This window comes from Neolamprologus brichardi, chromosome 6 (assembly GCF_056152115.1).
Source record: "Neolamprologus brichardi isolate AB-2024 chromosome 6, ASM5615211v1, whole genome shotgun sequence".
Taxonomy (NCBI): Eukaryota; Metazoa; Chordata; class Actinopteri; order Cichliformes; family Cichlidae; genus Neolamprologus; species Neolamprologus brichardi.
In genome coordinates this window covers 10,425,971-10,443,018 of record NC_142109.1, presented here as the reverse complement: position 1 = coordinate 10,443,018, position 17,048 = coordinate 10,425,971, and the positions used below count along the sequence as shown (strand labels likewise).

Sequence of the window (17,048 nt, the reverse complement as noted above, 5' to 3'; positions counted from 1 at the left end):
AGTGTGAATGGTTGTCTGTCCCTGTGTGTTGGCCCTGCGACAGACTGGCGACCGGTCCAGGGTGTACCCCGCCTCTCGCCCTATGACAGCTGGGATAGGCTCCAGCGCCCCCCGCGACCCTGAAAAGGATAAGCGGAAGCGAATGGATGGATGGATGGATTTCAGAACATTGTACTGCATATATCACTTCCCTTGTTACTGTTGAAATGGGAGAAGATTAACAACAGTCTCTGCAGTATGCAGCAAAAACATTTAATTCTGAGCATTGTTGTCTCCGCCTATTTTTCCCAGACAAGGCGTTGTCAAAACCGATTGAAATAGCAGCAGATAATAATGTAATGATATGACCTATGAGCCATAAAAGTAATGCAACATGAAGGGAAATTCAAATTGTTTAACAGAATGACAAAAACTAATTACAATAGAAGGAACTTATTGCACTTTTGTCCACAAACACAAACAGTAATTTATTCTACAAGATACAAAAGTAACAAGTTGTGTAATTTCTGTGAGTCTTATCACAATACAATTTGCATACACCATCACACTGACATATATTGTATTCGTCTTCTTCTTCATCATCTTTCTCCCTTTAGGCGTCACCACAGTAAATCACCCGCCTCCATCTCACCCGATCCTTAGCGCCCTTTTCTGTCACACCAACCCGCTGCGTGTCCTGCTTCAATACATGCACAAACCTCCTCTTTTTTCTTTCTCTTTTCCTGCTGCTTCGGGGAGAATGTCCATCATAATCACATGTCCAAACCATCTCAACTTTTCCTCTCTCACTGTGAAACCTGAGCTGTCCCTCTGATATATAATCTTCACTCCCAATTAAGATCTCAACATCTTGAACTTTGCCACCTCCTCAGCTTCCTGTCTTCTTGTCAGTGCCACCGTCTCCAAATTATACATCACAGCACGTCTCACAACCATCTTATAAACCATCTCTTTCCCTCTTGCTGCTGTCCTTCGGTCATATATCACCCCTGAGACTCAGCTCCACCCACTCCACCTTGCCTGCACTCTCGTCTTCACTTCTCCTGTGCACTGTCCGTCCCTTTTAATGGTTGACCCCAGGTATTTAAACTCGTCTACCTTCAACGTCTCTACTCATTACACCTTCAGTTATCCACCTGTCTCTCTCTCATTAGGATACATGTATTCTGTCTTCTACTGAATTTCATTCCTCTTCAGAGCACAACTCCATCCTTTCAGGCACTCCCTCACTGAAGATCACAATGTCATCTGAAGACATCCCTGACCTCATCTGTTAACCTGTCCATCACCACTGCAACCAAGAACGGGCTCAGAGCTGATCCCTGATGTAATTCCACCCCCACTTTGAACCCATCTATCACACTTACTGCACAGCTCATCCCTGTACTCTGTCATATATCTCGGTCATTATTTAATTTAAATGTCTTTGAGCTTTATTCAAAGTCTTTAAAGTTTTGCACCTGAGTCATAATACATTTGTGCTAAATAAACCTGCTAAACTACAGTAATATCACAGCTTACTTAACAGTTCAGAAAACTACAAGAAAAAAGAAAACAATTAAAACAGCCGTATATAAGAAGTTGAAACAACAACCTAGAAACATTGTTTCCCAGTGTTTTCAGTAACACAGCAAAAACTGGGCCAGAGTCCTTTCTCTCAGCTCGGTCTCTCCAGAGGTCATTAGGCTGCCATCCAGATCGTGAACGAGACGAGCAGGACGAGTACAAACGTCAGCGGCGTCACGCAGCCTACATATAGCACAGTGCACACGCCACACAGTGCAGTCAAAAGGGCGCTCAGTCTGCTGAACACGATCTTCCGTATTGTAGTGCAGAACTGGGGGGGAAAATGTCAACATTAGGCTGTGATAAATGACAAAGTGTGTGAGATAAATTAGCAGATGTTTGTTCTGAAAAGGAAAAGTCTTGATGACAACAATGTGGACACAAAGTAGCGCTAGGTGGAGCTGCTCGCCTTAGGATATAGTTACGTTCAAAATAACAAATGCAGGAAAACTTACCCCCCCCCCCCAAAAAAAATAAATAAATAAATAAACATAACCTTTAAAAAGCAAGCCTTTGTTTCAATATAAATCCCTAAAAAGTAATAATAAACCAATTTTACACACTGTTTAGTGAGGTAATTATTATTAATTAAGTTTAGACAGCGTGTAAAATCCACCCTATTTGAGGAAAAGTCTAAATTAATGTTTTTCCTTTCTAAAATAACACCTATGTAAAAAATGTATATATAAAATGTCTGGTACTATATATATGGTCCTGGCTGCATTAATTACATTTCCCGTCTGCAATAGATACCAGGAGATTTCTTTCTAATATGGTTTTCAAAATAAAGTGAATAGCAAAATCTACTGTCTTCTATAGGTTTTTTATTAAAAAAATACTTTGCAAAATTCAAATATTTTGTAGCAGTCTAACTTCCTTAAATGCATTTCTTCTGTTTGTGGCAAGGTATTCAAAAATTATGTTTCTACAACCAGAATGGACACGAGGTTTAAACACAGTGACAAACAACCTATTTAGTCTTGTTTTAAGTTAGACTTGGAAAAAAGTGAACTTCATCCTTTAGTCTTGCTGCTGGGAGGCCTTTCTGTGTGGAGTTTACCTGGTATGTCTGGTAGCTGATGGCCATTCCATATCTGCAGTACATGACGTAGTGTTCACAGTTGTACCACAGCAGGCTGTAGGTGACTGAGCCCAGGAGTTTCTCTGCCCTCCGAGCCACCTCGTCTCCATCTAAGGGAGGCTGTGCGCACACTTTATCCACATGGTTGATCAGGATCTCGGAGCCATAAGCAAAATCTGCCACAGAGTCCACTCTGACGCTTGCTTCTTTGGTGATGGCCCCCAGGATGAGGCGGTTATTTGTTACCATCTTTGCAATCGCAGATTTGTTTTTGGTGATCGCAGGCAGGATGTCCGGAATGAGATGAGCCACACGATCGTCCCCCAGGTAAATCCCGAAATGTGTGAATAATGTCCTGGGTACCTCAAGCAAGTCGCCGCGCTTGTACAGAGATAAATCATATTTGGGCTTCTCTTCCTTTTTAGAAACTACAAAGAAAAAGCTGAGCAGTTGGTAGAGAAACATGATGGCAGTGTGCTGCACACAGGCTGACACCTGACCGTCTTATTTATAACAGAAATGGGAGGGCCGAGTCTTCCGAGGAGGATTAAATGTTGCTCAATGTTTTAGTGTGAATTTCACAGGAAAACAAAGGAGCTTTCTTTAATCCCTTTTCTGTGTGGTTGGATTTTGAAATTCAGGCCTATTTGTGGGGTATTAAGGTCAAGCGTCCCCACCAGGAAGGCTAATTGGGCAACAAGTTCAATTCCAATTTAAAGGTCACAGTTATTGAGCCATTACACCCAAAGAAGCACCTTTTGTTAGTTTCTTTGTTGCAGACTAGATCGGCCTCCAAGTGTTCAAACCAGTCTCATTATTATTCAGTGATTTGTTGAATATTAAGAGAAATATATTAGATAGATATCTGTGATCTGTATTTATCGTAGGTCTGGGTGTGAGTGGTTGCTGGTTGTCCAGCAGCAGATTGGCAGCCTGTGTAGGATGTACCCTGACTCTCAGCTGAGATAGGTTCTTATAATTTCATGTCAAATACCCTTGAAGCCAAATGTAGTCCTGTGATGGGTTTGACTCTTTCTTGATATAAAAGTATAAAGGTTTGTGATAATCCATCACTTGCTCTCTATCTGTTTGTCAACTATTGTTTTGGAGGCTTTCTCACGCAGCCTGTTCCACAGCTGACCCTTTGACCAGTTATCTGCCCCTTTGACCAGTTATCTGCCATTAGCATGGATGATGCAGGCCTCTTCTTCCACTTTCATTCATGTGGCGATGTAAGAAGAGTCAGATTCACACGAAACACGAAAAACAAACACGTAAAAATGCATTGTTTATTAAACAACTGTCATATTCATAACCTTTATTTACATACATCAACATTATTATTGATTTAGTCCACTCTATTCTCACTTTTGTGGTGACTCAATGTTAGCAGAAATAACTCACTGTATTCTTCTAATAAATATATCAGTTTAGTCCCCACATTTTTTGAGAGTAAAATAAGAAACTAATGATGCAGTAACAACATAATACATCAAACACTGTTGGCCAGTAAAATCAAAGAACTGTGACAAAGCATGAAGCTGGAGTTCAGTGTTCAGGGAGGTTTTGCCAAGTAAAAGTTCATCTTCTTTATTGGTTTCTTGCCTTGAGCTCTTTTAACCAGCCATCCAGAGAGTGAAGGGAATCAGAATTGTGGGTAATGTAGTTAAAGGTGCCATACCAAAGTAAACAACAGAGATAATTCCAAGCAGCCCGGAAACGATAACAGTGCGCTGGTCCCTGATGATTGATTTTAGGACCTCACAGAACTGCAGAGGGAAGAAAACAGAAAATAAGTTATTTATCATTGTAACATTTCTTAAAAGTCTCGGCATACTTTAGACATGGCCCCAGGCAATTTGGGATGTTTACCTGCTCTGTTTGCAGGCTCCTTGCTGCTCCGTACCTGCAGTACGTCACGAAGTGTTCACAGTTACTCCACAGTAAACTGTACGGAAAGGCTCCTATGAGTTTTTCAGCTCTCTTGGCGACGGTGGCGTCGGGCAGAGGTGGCGTCTTCATCATCTTATCAGCATGGTTCACGAGGATGCTGGCGCCATACGCGAAGTCCTCCAGCGTGTCTACGCGCACCGTGGCACACCTGTATATGCAGCCGAGGATGAGCCTTTCGTTTGTGATGACAGAGCTGATGAGCTTGTCGTTGCTCGTGAGCACGGGGAGGATGTCTGGAATCAGGTGGGCTACTTTGTTGTCGCCTAAATAGATGCCGAAGTGAGTGAAGAGGGATCTGGGAACCTCTAGCACGTCTCCCCTGCGGAGGGGTGGCGATGGAGTGCGTCGCTCAGCGCACTCCGGCTGCTGGCTTTCTAACCAGCTGGACTCAAAGAGTTTGAACTTGAAAAGAAGGGAGACCTTCTCCACCAAGAATGTCAGCAGCTGCAGCATCGTGAACATATGCGGAGGAAGTACACCAGAGTGCGTGTGTGAAATGGCCTTTTTATCCTTCCTCGCACGAGGAGGAGAAAGACCGTCCAGAAAATCCCAAGGGCACGATTGGCCAGGAGTAACTTTGCGCACGTGCGCATTCCTCGTAGTTCGTCTCTTTAGCGTCTCGCCTTTAGTTGTTTTCTGCGGTGCACACATGCGCAATTGTTTTCCGCTAAACCGCTTTAATCTGTCTCACTGAGCGCAAAAAGAACTCGTGTGAAATATTAGTTCAACGAGGAACGGCAGAGTACGTCTGCGTTCAGACTGCAGATTTGAAATGTTAAACATCTGAAGATGAACTCATCATAATATGCATCAAAAGTTTTTGAATACACTGTAAGTTAAGGGAAGTCCGCTTTCACAGAGGCTGTATAAACTCTATTCACTGCTCTGATAGCCACTTGTGCTCCAGCCTTTATTATGTTTAAAAGTGGAGGAGACAAACAAAAGCAAAGTTATAACTACAAAGGAAAATCTCTTTTTTAAGTTATGTTTTTCTATATTTTGCATCATGTCAGCAAAGCCTTATTTTATTTATTTACTTAGCAAGTGACAGATTTCTGGATATTCAGTATCAATACGTTTTTAAAAGCACAAGCTTAAGAAAAAGAACATTTGCATGAACAAAATCATTCAGTCACATAAATGTGGCCAATTTAAAATCTAAAAACCTAATATCCATGTATTTGAACTGTGGAAGGAAGCTGTATTACGTGGAAAGAACCCATGCAGATGTGGGGTCAACCAGCCGGTGTTTCAAAGCCAGGGGCGTCTTGCTGTCAGGAGATGGTTCTAACCATCTCACCACTTTGCTCCAACCGAGTTCGATGGTGTTAGATACCTGTACATAAAACAACTAGAATAATATAAAAGAGTATTTAAAAAAAATAAAGTTAAATAAAAACTTTGTTGTCATTGGAGCTTTTTTCTGTCAAGCTAATTATTGTCATGCGAACTGTTTTTTTATTTGTGATTTCAAATTGGACAATTAAGCTGATTATCACCCAAACAGTCATTTCTGGGCCATGGATTTTGTTAACTCACAATCCGTCCTTTTCCATCATCAATCCAGGATCAGTCTACCAAAATAAGTTGGATTGCCTACACTTTCCCAGAGGAACCATATGATGAGATTACCTTAATCCTTCAGGCTTAATTTACACGCTCATCTTTAACCCAGAAAATACTTTGAGAAACACAACAGCTTGTTTCGTTTTGTGCTTGTCTTTGGATCATTTGTTGCACATTCGTCTGCTGACCTCGATTCTGCAAAATCCTTTCAGAAAAGGATAAAACGTTGCTGGTATTTGACTGTGTCTGTGAGAAAGCCGGTTTAATGAGGTGTGTGTTTGATTAATGACCATAAAAAGCAATAAGCTATACAGCTCACTATAAAACTTCAGTTACACTCATAAATTATAAGCAAAGATGAGGATCAAAGTCTCATATCAATGTTTGTGCTGGAGGTGTCCTAATTAAAGCTATGATTATGATTAATTAAGATTATTCACTTTAATTTCAGCTTAACCTAAACAAACATTAGGAAGACCTAAGCAGTATTAGTAAGACATGTTTGTCTTTTATTATTAGTATTATTGGATGGATGAAGTCTAAAAATGCCAATATCTGCTTATGGGAAAACCTACAATGTGTAGGTATTGCATCTAGACCTAAAGGTAAAGTGATTCTCTGATTTATAATTCAGTGTCTAAAACAATATTTACAATGAGAGTTCATTAAAAACTCTAATTGTGATGAATGAAGGACCCAAGTAAAAAGCAATGGGTTGCAATCAGTTGAAAAACTGATATCAGTCTCTCACGGCAGCAGTGGTTGTTAGCAGTAGCAAACAACGAGATATTTGGCTCTTAGCTGGGGGTTATTTCTCTGTGTAGCTGACATCTAATGTCGAAAAAACATCAACGGGCAACACGTAGCACGCACAACTGTGAATTCACCTGTGGATGATAATGAAGAAGAAGCCACTTTCAGCTGCTCCCCACAGTGGGTAACTCCAAATTTTTTGATTTTGTAGAGATTTGCACCAGAGGCTGTTTCTGACACAATCCCAAAAGGGATTTGTGTCTCCAGCTGGAACCAGCGACCTTTTGCTTGCCAAGTAAATGCGTAAACCACAACAATACTCTAGATGAAGTAATGTTTCATAAAAACTGCTTCCTGGTCCAGTTTTAAGGAAATCATGAGTAATGTTAGGCTATTCAGGACTTTGTGTCTGATGAGTGCGAGGGCCACAAACTGTGCACAGAAGATTGTTATTGTTATGCATTCCACAAAGGTTCGATCTGATGTATTTCTCATTAACACATGAATGTGCATATACGGCAGACAAACACAGGTAGTTGCATTATTAACATAAAAAGTTTATTTCCACAAAAACACGCCAGCAGAACCAAATAAAGTCTGTGGGATTTACGCTGACTACAAATCTGCTACATTTCCTGATATTAGAAAAATTGCTGATGATGATAATGTACTTTTTACTCATTAGTTTGTGATATGTGGACAACAAAGTGTCAATGTCCCCGCATGTGTTACTGCAGATCACACCACCTTCAGCTGAGGCGACTTAACGTGGCCGCAGGTTGAACCCGAATGTGGCCGAACCGCAAACCTTTGCCCTCCATCCTGGGGAGATTTACGCCACAGTCAAACAGCTCCAGAATTATAGTTGTGAGGCTCTTTAAATTTAATTCCTGGTCAGACGACCTGTGAACTATGCTGACTTTGTTTTTCAGCTTTGGTGCTTAAGTTGATTACTGACATAAGGACGTATTTTCCTAAGATGTGGAATGTGGATGTTTTCATTTTAAAGAAAACCGCATTTATTCTGCATAATATTCTTGTGACCTATTTCGAGAATATGCACAGTCTTTATAAAGAAAACTAAAAACATGCTTTTTTGGTTGCTTTGCATCCTGATAACGCGCGAACAGTGTAAGAATGTCAGTCGGGCATGAGCATGTGAACACATCAACAATGCCCCAAAACACATCTAAACATCCTGAACCCGGTGTTTAGAGAGCCCGTGTCTTCATGGCACTTAGAGAAAGAAAGAGGCACTTTCCATCTGGTGTCTCTAGAAAGTTCAGCAAAAGTTCAACACTGTTTAGGTTCATGGGCCTGGCAGTTCATTCTCAGGTCAGCGAGGCTTTATATCCATCCTGGGCCTGTTTTTTTTTCCACATAATAAAACCTGGTCACACAAAGGTAGTCAAGGTTTATCATTTAATGTCAACATGGGGCCCACAGATCAACCATTATTAAGCTATATTAAGTCACATGTATCTTTAGTGTTTGTTCTGTTGTAATAACAAGAGGTGTGTTTTCTCACAGCACCGAAGAGATGGCCACAGAAAAAACTATTTTCAGCAGCTACACCTTTTTAAAACTACACAACATCTTTGGAAGGATCTGTTTACTTAGTTGTGCCGGTTTATTTGATTTTTCCACCATACTGTAAAATTATAGCAGTGAAGTCTGCAAACAATTTGCAGTAGAATTAAAGGTCAATTCTTTCATAAAAAGACAGCAGAGGTACTTTCAAACTCATCTGCCTCACGAGAGCATGTTTCCTGTAACTGTGACTCAAACAAGCAGAGCAGCATGAAGCTGGAGCCTTGTGATGAGCTGAACTGGTGCTTTTACTGGGCTACACACCCAAAATTGCATTAGTGCCTGCATTTTACCTGTAGTTTAGTTTAATGCTAACTGTATTGTCTCGCAGTCTGTTGGTGGGGGTTAGCTTAATCCTCCACGGCATGATTCATGATCCATCCAACTGATCCTTAAAATTAAATTTAAAAAAAAAAAAATTTAATGGCACAGACAGTAAAATGAGGCACAGAAGAGAGTTTGAACTTTGACCCGGGGATGAAGCAATCCTTCAAGGAGCCAAATCCGGATTGGACGTAATGTCAGCTGCTTTTAAGACTAGTGTCTCCTTTATCTCTTTAAATTGAAAAAATATATTAAAATATATTATATTAAAAATATGAATGTACAGAAATAATTTTTAAAAAATAATAAAGTATTTAAAGAAGTAAGACACACTTTGATTTAATTTATTTACCAAAACAGCATTGTTGTCACGGTCTGGCAGGCAGACCGTGGGGATATGGGGAATGAGGACCCAAAACGCAGACTCTGCGATGCAAACAGTGCTCTTTATTTACAGTGAGAAGCTGTAAACACAATAACTCCCCGTTGTTCCCTTGATCCCCGTGCTCGTGCTCCCCGCTGTTGTGTTTCCGCACACCCCGTGCGTGCTGCCTTTCTGGACCACTCTTCCTCCTGCAGAAAAACCATGGAAGCGGCCGTCAACACTAACTCTGGCGGGCATACACGAACAGCACTGACATATGCTGACACACACTAACTTGGTAGGATACTCAATGAACCCGCGCCGGTGGGAGCTCCAACACTCTCCTAAGTAGCTCCCCCGACGAGCCCTGATCACCAACAGGTGTGTGGCCGGAACTTCAGGTGTGGCCAGTCCTTCTGCCGGGCCACACCCATTAGGCCCGCATGTGGATGTTCTCCATCCTCCAGCCACACATGTACACACCCACACCCTGCCTCTACATATAATGAGTGGAACACAGAACACAGCACAGTGCAGAAAGACACACATCCCTAAATAACAACAACGACAATACTAATAATACCAATAATACTAATAATACTAATAATGGTCCATCCTGCTCACGGACCCCCGAGTCCACCAGAGCCGGGTCCGTGACAATTGTTGTAGGTCATTTCCTACAACATTATGCAGTTGCATTACAATAATGTTTGGTTTCTAAACTCTGGTCCTTGAAACTGCTTGTTTTAGGTTTTTAGGTGCTTCTCTGCCCCCACAGCACTTGATGTAAGTGATTTAATACCCACCTGATCATTTGACGTGTATGAGCAGGGATTACAGTCACATTCCCAGAGCATTGTGTGATGGCATATATTAGCTGATTTGTTGACTGATTTGTCAACAGGGAACCCCAAGGGTGAAATTCATGTGATAGAGTAGTATAAAGGCTAGTATAAAATTCCTCATGATGTATGCATGTATCAGTATGTGTATTTTTATGTAGCAAGAAGGCTCGGGGCTCAAATGCACTGGGTTCATTAACTCAGCTAGCTGTTATTTCCCAACACCATAATAAAGGTCTGGGTCTGCGGACACTGTGGAGTAAATCTGAATATGTGTTCATGTATTGTCTTATGGGTATTAAACAACTAAGCTCCCTCAGAAACACAGTATTGTCTAAAAAATGTAATCTGCTAACACTCACCCTGCATGCAGATTAAATGTGCATTGGTGATGAAATTACTTCAGATGGACTGAATGGGACTATATGTCCCTCTAAAATAAAGCAACTTTATAAAATGTTTTAAAATGGATTCATCCACAACAAAGCTGTTGTTAGTTACACTGATGTGTCCATGAAATTGAAATTAGCCACTGACAAAGAGTGCTTCAGTTACTCATTAATCATATCTGAGCTTTCTTTGACCACACGCCACAGTTTGGGGTTTTTCTTTGCTCTTTCACGTTGGTCTGTATTTGCTTCAGTTTGGCTCCAGCTCAGTCAACAATAATGCAGCAGCACATGTGCTCCTTATAAATTAAGCCTGTAACTTAGCTGCTTTGTTTTTCTAGAAAAGTAGATTTTTCCTGCAGAATTAAGGAAGAGGATCATTAGTGTTCCCCTGCATACATACAGACTGCAAAGTCCACAGGGATTATTCCACTATGATTATTTCCAATAGCATTTTGTTCACACTTTGCAACAGAAACTTGTTTTCATGAAACTTCAGTAAGGCAAAGCTTACTTTGGTGCACTTCAATGCTGTCAAATATAGCATATTTTCAAAGATTTAGATAGTTCTGAAAATGGTGTTAGAGTTGTCTGTTCTCGCTCAACAACAACCAAAAAATAACCGTTTAAAAGTCAGTTCACTGCATCAGTTTGGTGTCCTGTGTATACAGTATGTGTCTTGTGGGGTCTACTGCGATTCCACAGCCACTAGTGGTTGGTTTTACATGCCCGTGCAGTCAACTTTCAAAATAAAAGTTTCAAAGTATCACAGCCTGCCCTGTTATTGTAAAACAGTAACTAGTAAACATATTTTAGCGACATTATAAGGCTTGGTGGATTCACTACAGAAAGGTTTTAAAGGCTTTACAATAGGCTGCCCGTTGTAGTTATGATGAAGGCCTTTCCTGATTTATACCATGACCATATCATCACATGTCAGAAACCACAGATAACTACTTTGCTAGGGTTGGGGGACCCTTGTTAGGATAGTAAAGAATAGTAATAATTTAACCGGCTGACTGAGAATCAAAGTGATCATTAAATAAAATTACTGTTGTAGGGAGAAAAGTCTCATTCATGCAAGTGTAAATTAAGCAAGCCAGAATAATTTATTAATGTGTAATTTTGGTTATTGTCAGTATGGAGACTTAACACAATCTTTTGTGTTGTTAATAATTGTAATTGTTAATCAGTCTAAAATATAAATCCAGTTTTTGTTCACAGGAACATATTATGGCATTTTTACAAGGAATGCTTGTTGTTTGTTTTATCAAGCAAAGATTAAGAAAGGTAAATAAACTGTGTTACAATCTGAACTCTTGGCTAGAGCGAGCTCAATTACGCTGGTTTCCAAATTCAATATAACTGTCAGGTCTTAAAGTGCAAAATGAGTCACGATTTCTTCAAACTTGCTGACAGCCTTACCAACACCAGAGTTTACAAAGACGTTCAGTACATGGCGATCTCATACAAGTGTCCTTTACCACAGCTATGAGTTTCAGACCGCGTCAGCTCCTGGCAATGATGTCTGTTGGACATTTCACAACAAAGTGAGCGGGATTGTTTACCTATGAACCCCTTATCAAAGTCTGGACTGAGGACCTTGTTCAGATAAATAACCAACAGAGTCGAGCTGCTCTTCATTCTCCAACGAGACGAAACAACAACTGGCGGCCAAAGAAACATGGCTCCATCACTTCTTACAACAGCAGGGGGACTTTTATTACTTTTCTCTTTCTCGTCAGCAGTAAGTCACTGAGCACTGTTGCTGATGTAGTTTTATTGAGTATAAAAATTGTATTGATTGTTCCTTTTTTGTGCAGCAAGTCCGAGGAGACAACATACAAGAATGCAGGGTCAATGATGGCTTTGTAAGTGCGCAGCTTTAAGTCAAAGCTTTAAATGTTCTTTCAGGATGTATTATATTTCTATAAAAGCACACTATCATAAAGAGCTTTGTTTGTTTTGTTGACATGCTCCATCTGTGTTTAGGGAAAATACTGTCCAACCACATGTGGAGTTGCTGATTACATGCAAACATATACAGAAACGGCGGACCGGGATTTGGACAACTTGCTAAGGGAACTGGAAACAATTGCCAATTTGACTCGAGGGGCTGAAGAAACAATTACCTACATGAAAGATACAGCTGTGGCACATCAAAAGAGCTCTGACCCAGGTAACGCAGTTATTTTGTGACATTTAATCATCTTAACACTTACATTGATGCGATCAGGTTGAGCAGCATATTGATGCGAAATCGAGAATACGGTCAAACCGGCTCATTTTTTCCATTTCAGACGTGCATTTCAAAAAGTCAACAAGTATCCTGGATGATGTTGTTCGGTTTCAGAAGACCATAACTGCTCAAGAACGGCAAATATTGTAAGTTACCTTACTAAAAGTTCAATTTATACTCTTATAACAGTTAGTTACTCCACTGCATTTGGTTACAAGGCTCATTTGTTGATAGATTTTTTTAAATCAACAACATATAATTTTTTTTTTTTTATAAATATAATGTGTTGTTGCTGAATAAACACGAACTTCTGTCAGGTCCTCAATGTGCAAAACACAAAACTCTAAAGGAAGCTTAAAACTGAATCTCTATACATAGCAGCATCAGTGTCCACCTATTCCCACAGTTCAATGCACTCGGGAGACATTTGTTACCCACACTATGTCCCTAAAAATCTTTGATCTTATACGTTATATTAGATCTTTGTATAAGTTCGGGTTCATACTCAGGATTCATCTCAGCTTTTTATCTATGTATAAAACCAAGGTACATGTCATAGACTGTAATCTTCCCTTCCAGTGAACTTCAGAACGTAATCTCCTCCAATGACAGAAGAATGGCGGACTTGAAACAGCTCTCGATTCAGCTGCAGCAGAAATGCAATGAGCCCTGCAGAGACACAGTTGAGATCCAAACCACCACAGGAACAGGTAAAAAAAAGAAGAAGAAAAAGAAGAAACAGACCTCTAGGTCCGTTTCACAACAACTTTCTCAATCTTGTCTCATCCGAACAACATTTGTTCTCTTTCAGCGCTTAGTCACAGGCTAAATCAATATGCTGCTTCAGAGCAGAGCAAACATTTATCCTAGATGTAATGTCCTGTGACCTTTTCTAGTGGATGTGATTACATAATTATTTACCCAACTTAGAAAATATTCAGGTTTTTGTGTTTCATAATAGGCTGCTCATTTTTTAAAATGCGTTTTTCTAATCAGACTGCCAGGACGTTGCAAACAAGGGCGCCACCACCAGCGGTCTTTACTATGTGAAGCCAATAAAATCAACAGAGCAGTTCCTGGTCTATTGTGAGATTGACAGCTTTGGACGTGGCTTCACAGTAATTCAAAGGGTACGTATCATCTGAGGCCATAATTATCTTGATCTTACACTAAGTGATTCCTGTGTATTTATTTTGGGATGGAAATGAATAATAAGAGTCACGTACACGTGAAACCTAAGAGTAACCAAAAATCAAGGCTTTGGCTTTAAAAACAAGTCCTCTTCACTGTCATTAGCATTTCTTTGGACCGTCCCTATGACTTGAGAAATCACGACAGTGATTTAATAACAGAAATCATAAAATGAAAGGTAACATAACTGTGTATCTAAACATTTATGATCTATTTTAATTAATCTCTAAATTTATGTAAAATTAAATATTCACTACAATTTTCATTAAGCCATGAAGGCATTAAATCATTAATGTTTTGTTAACTAAGTGGAGAAACCACCCAATAAACTGATCACGCCTTCCTGCCTACAGAGACGTGATGGCAGTCTGGACTTCCACAAGAACTGGGTCCAGTACAAGGAGGGCTTCGGTTATCTCTCACCAGATGACACCACAGAGTTCTGGTTAGGTAACGAGAAGATTCACGCGCTCACTACCAGCACCAATTTCCCCACTGTGCTCAGGATAGAGCTTGTCGACTGGGACGGCAACAAAAGGTACACACACACGATAACAGATTATGTAAGAAAGGGACTTGTGGACAATGCAAACATGACCGCTCTAGTAGGGAGGTTAGCTTAGAAGAAGAAAAGAGATGATTCAACAATTGTTACCAAAAACTAACTTTAGATCCACGATTCTCTGTGGCCGTATTTCTCCAGGTATGCCGACTATAACATGTTCAGAGTGGGACCAGAGATCGACATGTACCGAATGACCTACGGTTTCTACTTTGGTGGAGATGCAGGAGATGCATTTGATGGTTTTGACTTTGGAGATGACCCCAGCGACAAGTTCTACACAGCACACAATGGCATGCAGTTCAGCACCTTTGACAAGGACAACGACAAGTACGACGGCAACTGTGCTCAGCAGGATGGCTCTGGCTGGTGGATGAACAGATGTCATGCTGCACATTTGAATGGAAAATACTACCAGGGTAAAACCCTCTTGGCTAAGAGCAGCCATAGTTAGTATAAACAGAGACAAATGTACTAATTAATGTGAGGTCTAAACTGTTTGCATTATCTTTTTGCAGGTGGCAGGTACACTGAAAAGGATGCTGGTGAATATGGCTTCGACAATGGCATCATTTGGGTCACATGGCACAACCGCTGGTACTCCCTGAAAGAGACCACCATGAAGCTCATTCCCCTCAGCCGCATCACAGCAGGAGGACAGCAGGCTGGAGTCAAACAGTTTGGTGGACTTGGAGATGGTTAAAAAAAAGGGACCAGGTTTTCGTTATGCTCTCACTAACAGCCCTGAAAACTCCTTAGATCAAATAAAATGCCTCCATGGAAACTTACTGACTTTTTGTTTTTCTGTAATGTCTCCAGAATATCTGAGTTCCTTTTTCCTCTTCACTGTTTTTCACATCTTTAAATAAAGCTCTTTGCTTCTCTAGAAATGGGTGGTCAGTATTTATATGGCTCAAGTTGTTGTCAGCTCAGATATACATTAATGTAAAGTCAGTTTGGCTAACTGCTGAATTATAAAACCAACAAAAAATATGTTTAAATGAAACAAAAATCTGTCTTAAAGTATAATGAACAGTCAGTTATATACACCTGTGTGTGAAGACATGCCCTGACACAAATGCCACCTTAAATACTTATGTTGTGTCCACTTTATTTGCCGTAATAAACCCAACAGACTGGTCAAACTGAATGCCACATCAAAGCCCTCTTACAGAACTTAATGCCAACTGAGTTTACTCTAAAAGCAACAAAACACGGAAACTAGGCCATGATTTTTTCTCTTTCATAAAATGAGAAGTTGTAAAATATCAGCATTGCCAGTGACCCTCAAAGCACAACACCAAAAAGCTGGAAACAGTTCAGTACGAGTACATAAAGGGTTCTTCAGAGAATATCTTCATTACAGTAATGAAATGTAAGTTAGGAGCTTAATAAGCATGTCCCTCATTCCTTCAACCTTTTTATTATCGAAGAATTCATTCAATTTGCTGTCAGCGTTAATCTCGTTAGAATAACATTAACGCCATAACCGCATTAACACGTCAAATCTCCATATTTGTCCAAGTTCAGTGTGCCAGATCAAATTTGTCTATTAGAAATAGAATTTAAAAAAATAGCAACATAATTTTTGTTATCATCATTAACAATATAATTTTGTTTTAAAACAATTTTTTGAGAGATTTACAAAGTATTTGTGTTTTCCTGTTTTTATGGCAGGTGGTCTAATGAATTTGTTACGTACTGTGCGATCTCAGCATGTTGCTAACTGAACAAACCATGTTGTGTGCTTGTCTGACCTAAAGCCATTTGTCGTATTGTTGCAGAGTTATTGGAAAATCACTGCCATGTTTCTTTTGAACCACACCAACACCATTTATTTATTTTGTATTGTACTGGTTGTACTTGTCCAGACGCATTATCAGACTCACATCAATATCTCATGGAGTTCAAATTCCACCAGATCCTTTGTACATAATTATGCCAAATGACGCATGAACTGCTATGAATACTGACCAAAGACAGTCGGTGATATTTTTGTTCTGTTTGGGTTTTTTTAATTGTTTTTATTAGTTTTTTTAAACTAATCTCACAATAATGTCAGTAAAATATTCATCTTAAACTGGATTGTTTGAATTTGCCATCCCACGGCACAGGCATCGCCCACACACAGCTAGGTTAAAGTTTAGACTGGATAACCTTTGATAGATGTTCTCTTCTGGGCAAACATAGTCAGGTACAAGAGGAGGGATAACCAAACTATGGCCCGTGACCCCACCAAATTGACAAATAACATTCTCATTTTATAAAAAAAAAAAAAAGAGTAAAATTCTGACATTTCTGTGATGAATACTGTGTAAAAGTATAAATCATTCAGTGTTTTCTGCAGTAAGAGAGTCAGACTTATAATAATATGTATTGATATTTTGTATTTTACTCCTCGATTGAAATTATGTTCCCATTTAATGATTTTTTTGGTTATGTTTACATCGTAGTCGGATGCTGTAGTTTGTAGTCAACTTTTACTTTTGTTTGAGTTATTTCGAACAATTATCGAGGTAAATAAAGAGACTCGGTTTGAGTTGCAATCCAAATCTAACAATTTCATCATCTCCTCAATGCAAAAAATGAGTAATTTTTATTGGGAACTTGCTTTGTTGTCATTAAGTG

General features: G+C 39.8%; 3 protein-coding genes across 3 annotated transcripts; 1 reads left to right on the top strand and 2 right to left on the bottom strand.

Annotated features, from left to right (window-relative positions):
• Positions 1–548: 548 nt before the first annotated feature.
• LOC102784649 (lecithin retinol acyltransferase-like) lies at positions 549–3,114 on the bottom strand. The gene is made up of 2 exons (XM_006796126.2): positions 2,627–3,114; positions 549–1,837 (listed from the first exon to the last, which is right to left on the bottom strand). Exons 1-2 carry the CDS (start codon positions 3,110–3,112, stop codon positions 1,682–1,684), a joined length of 642 nt encoding a protein of 213 aa, XP_006796189.2. The 5' UTR covers positions 3,113–3,114; the 3' UTR covers positions 549–1,681.
• Positions 3,115–4,090: 976 nt separating this feature from the next.
• On the bottom strand, positions 4,091–5,251 carry lrata (lecithin retinol acyltransferase a). The gene is made up of 2 exons (XM_006796127.3): positions 4,520–5,251; positions 4,091–4,416 (listed from the first exon to the last, which is right to left on the bottom strand). Exons 1-2 carry the CDS (start codon positions 5,249–5,251, stop codon positions 4,264–4,266), a joined length of 885 nt encoding a protein of 294 aa, XP_006796190.2. The 3' UTR covers positions 4,091–4,263.
• A 6,765-nt stretch (positions 5,252–12,016) lies between these two features.
• fgg (fibrinogen gamma chain) lies at positions 12,017–15,310 on the top strand. Its single transcript, XM_006796128.3, has 9 exons — positions 12,017–12,175; positions 12,252–12,299; positions 12,421–12,607; positions 12,729–12,813; positions 13,247–13,377; positions 13,664–13,797; positions 14,212–14,396; positions 14,562–14,839; positions 14,939–15,310. Exons 1-9 carry the CDS (start codon positions 12,113–12,115, stop codon positions 15,121–15,123), a joined length of 1,296 nt encoding a protein of 431 aa, XP_006796191.1. The 5' UTR covers positions 12,017–12,112; the 3' UTR covers positions 15,124–15,310.
• The last annotated feature ends 1,738 nt before the right edge of the window (positions 15,311–17,048 follow it).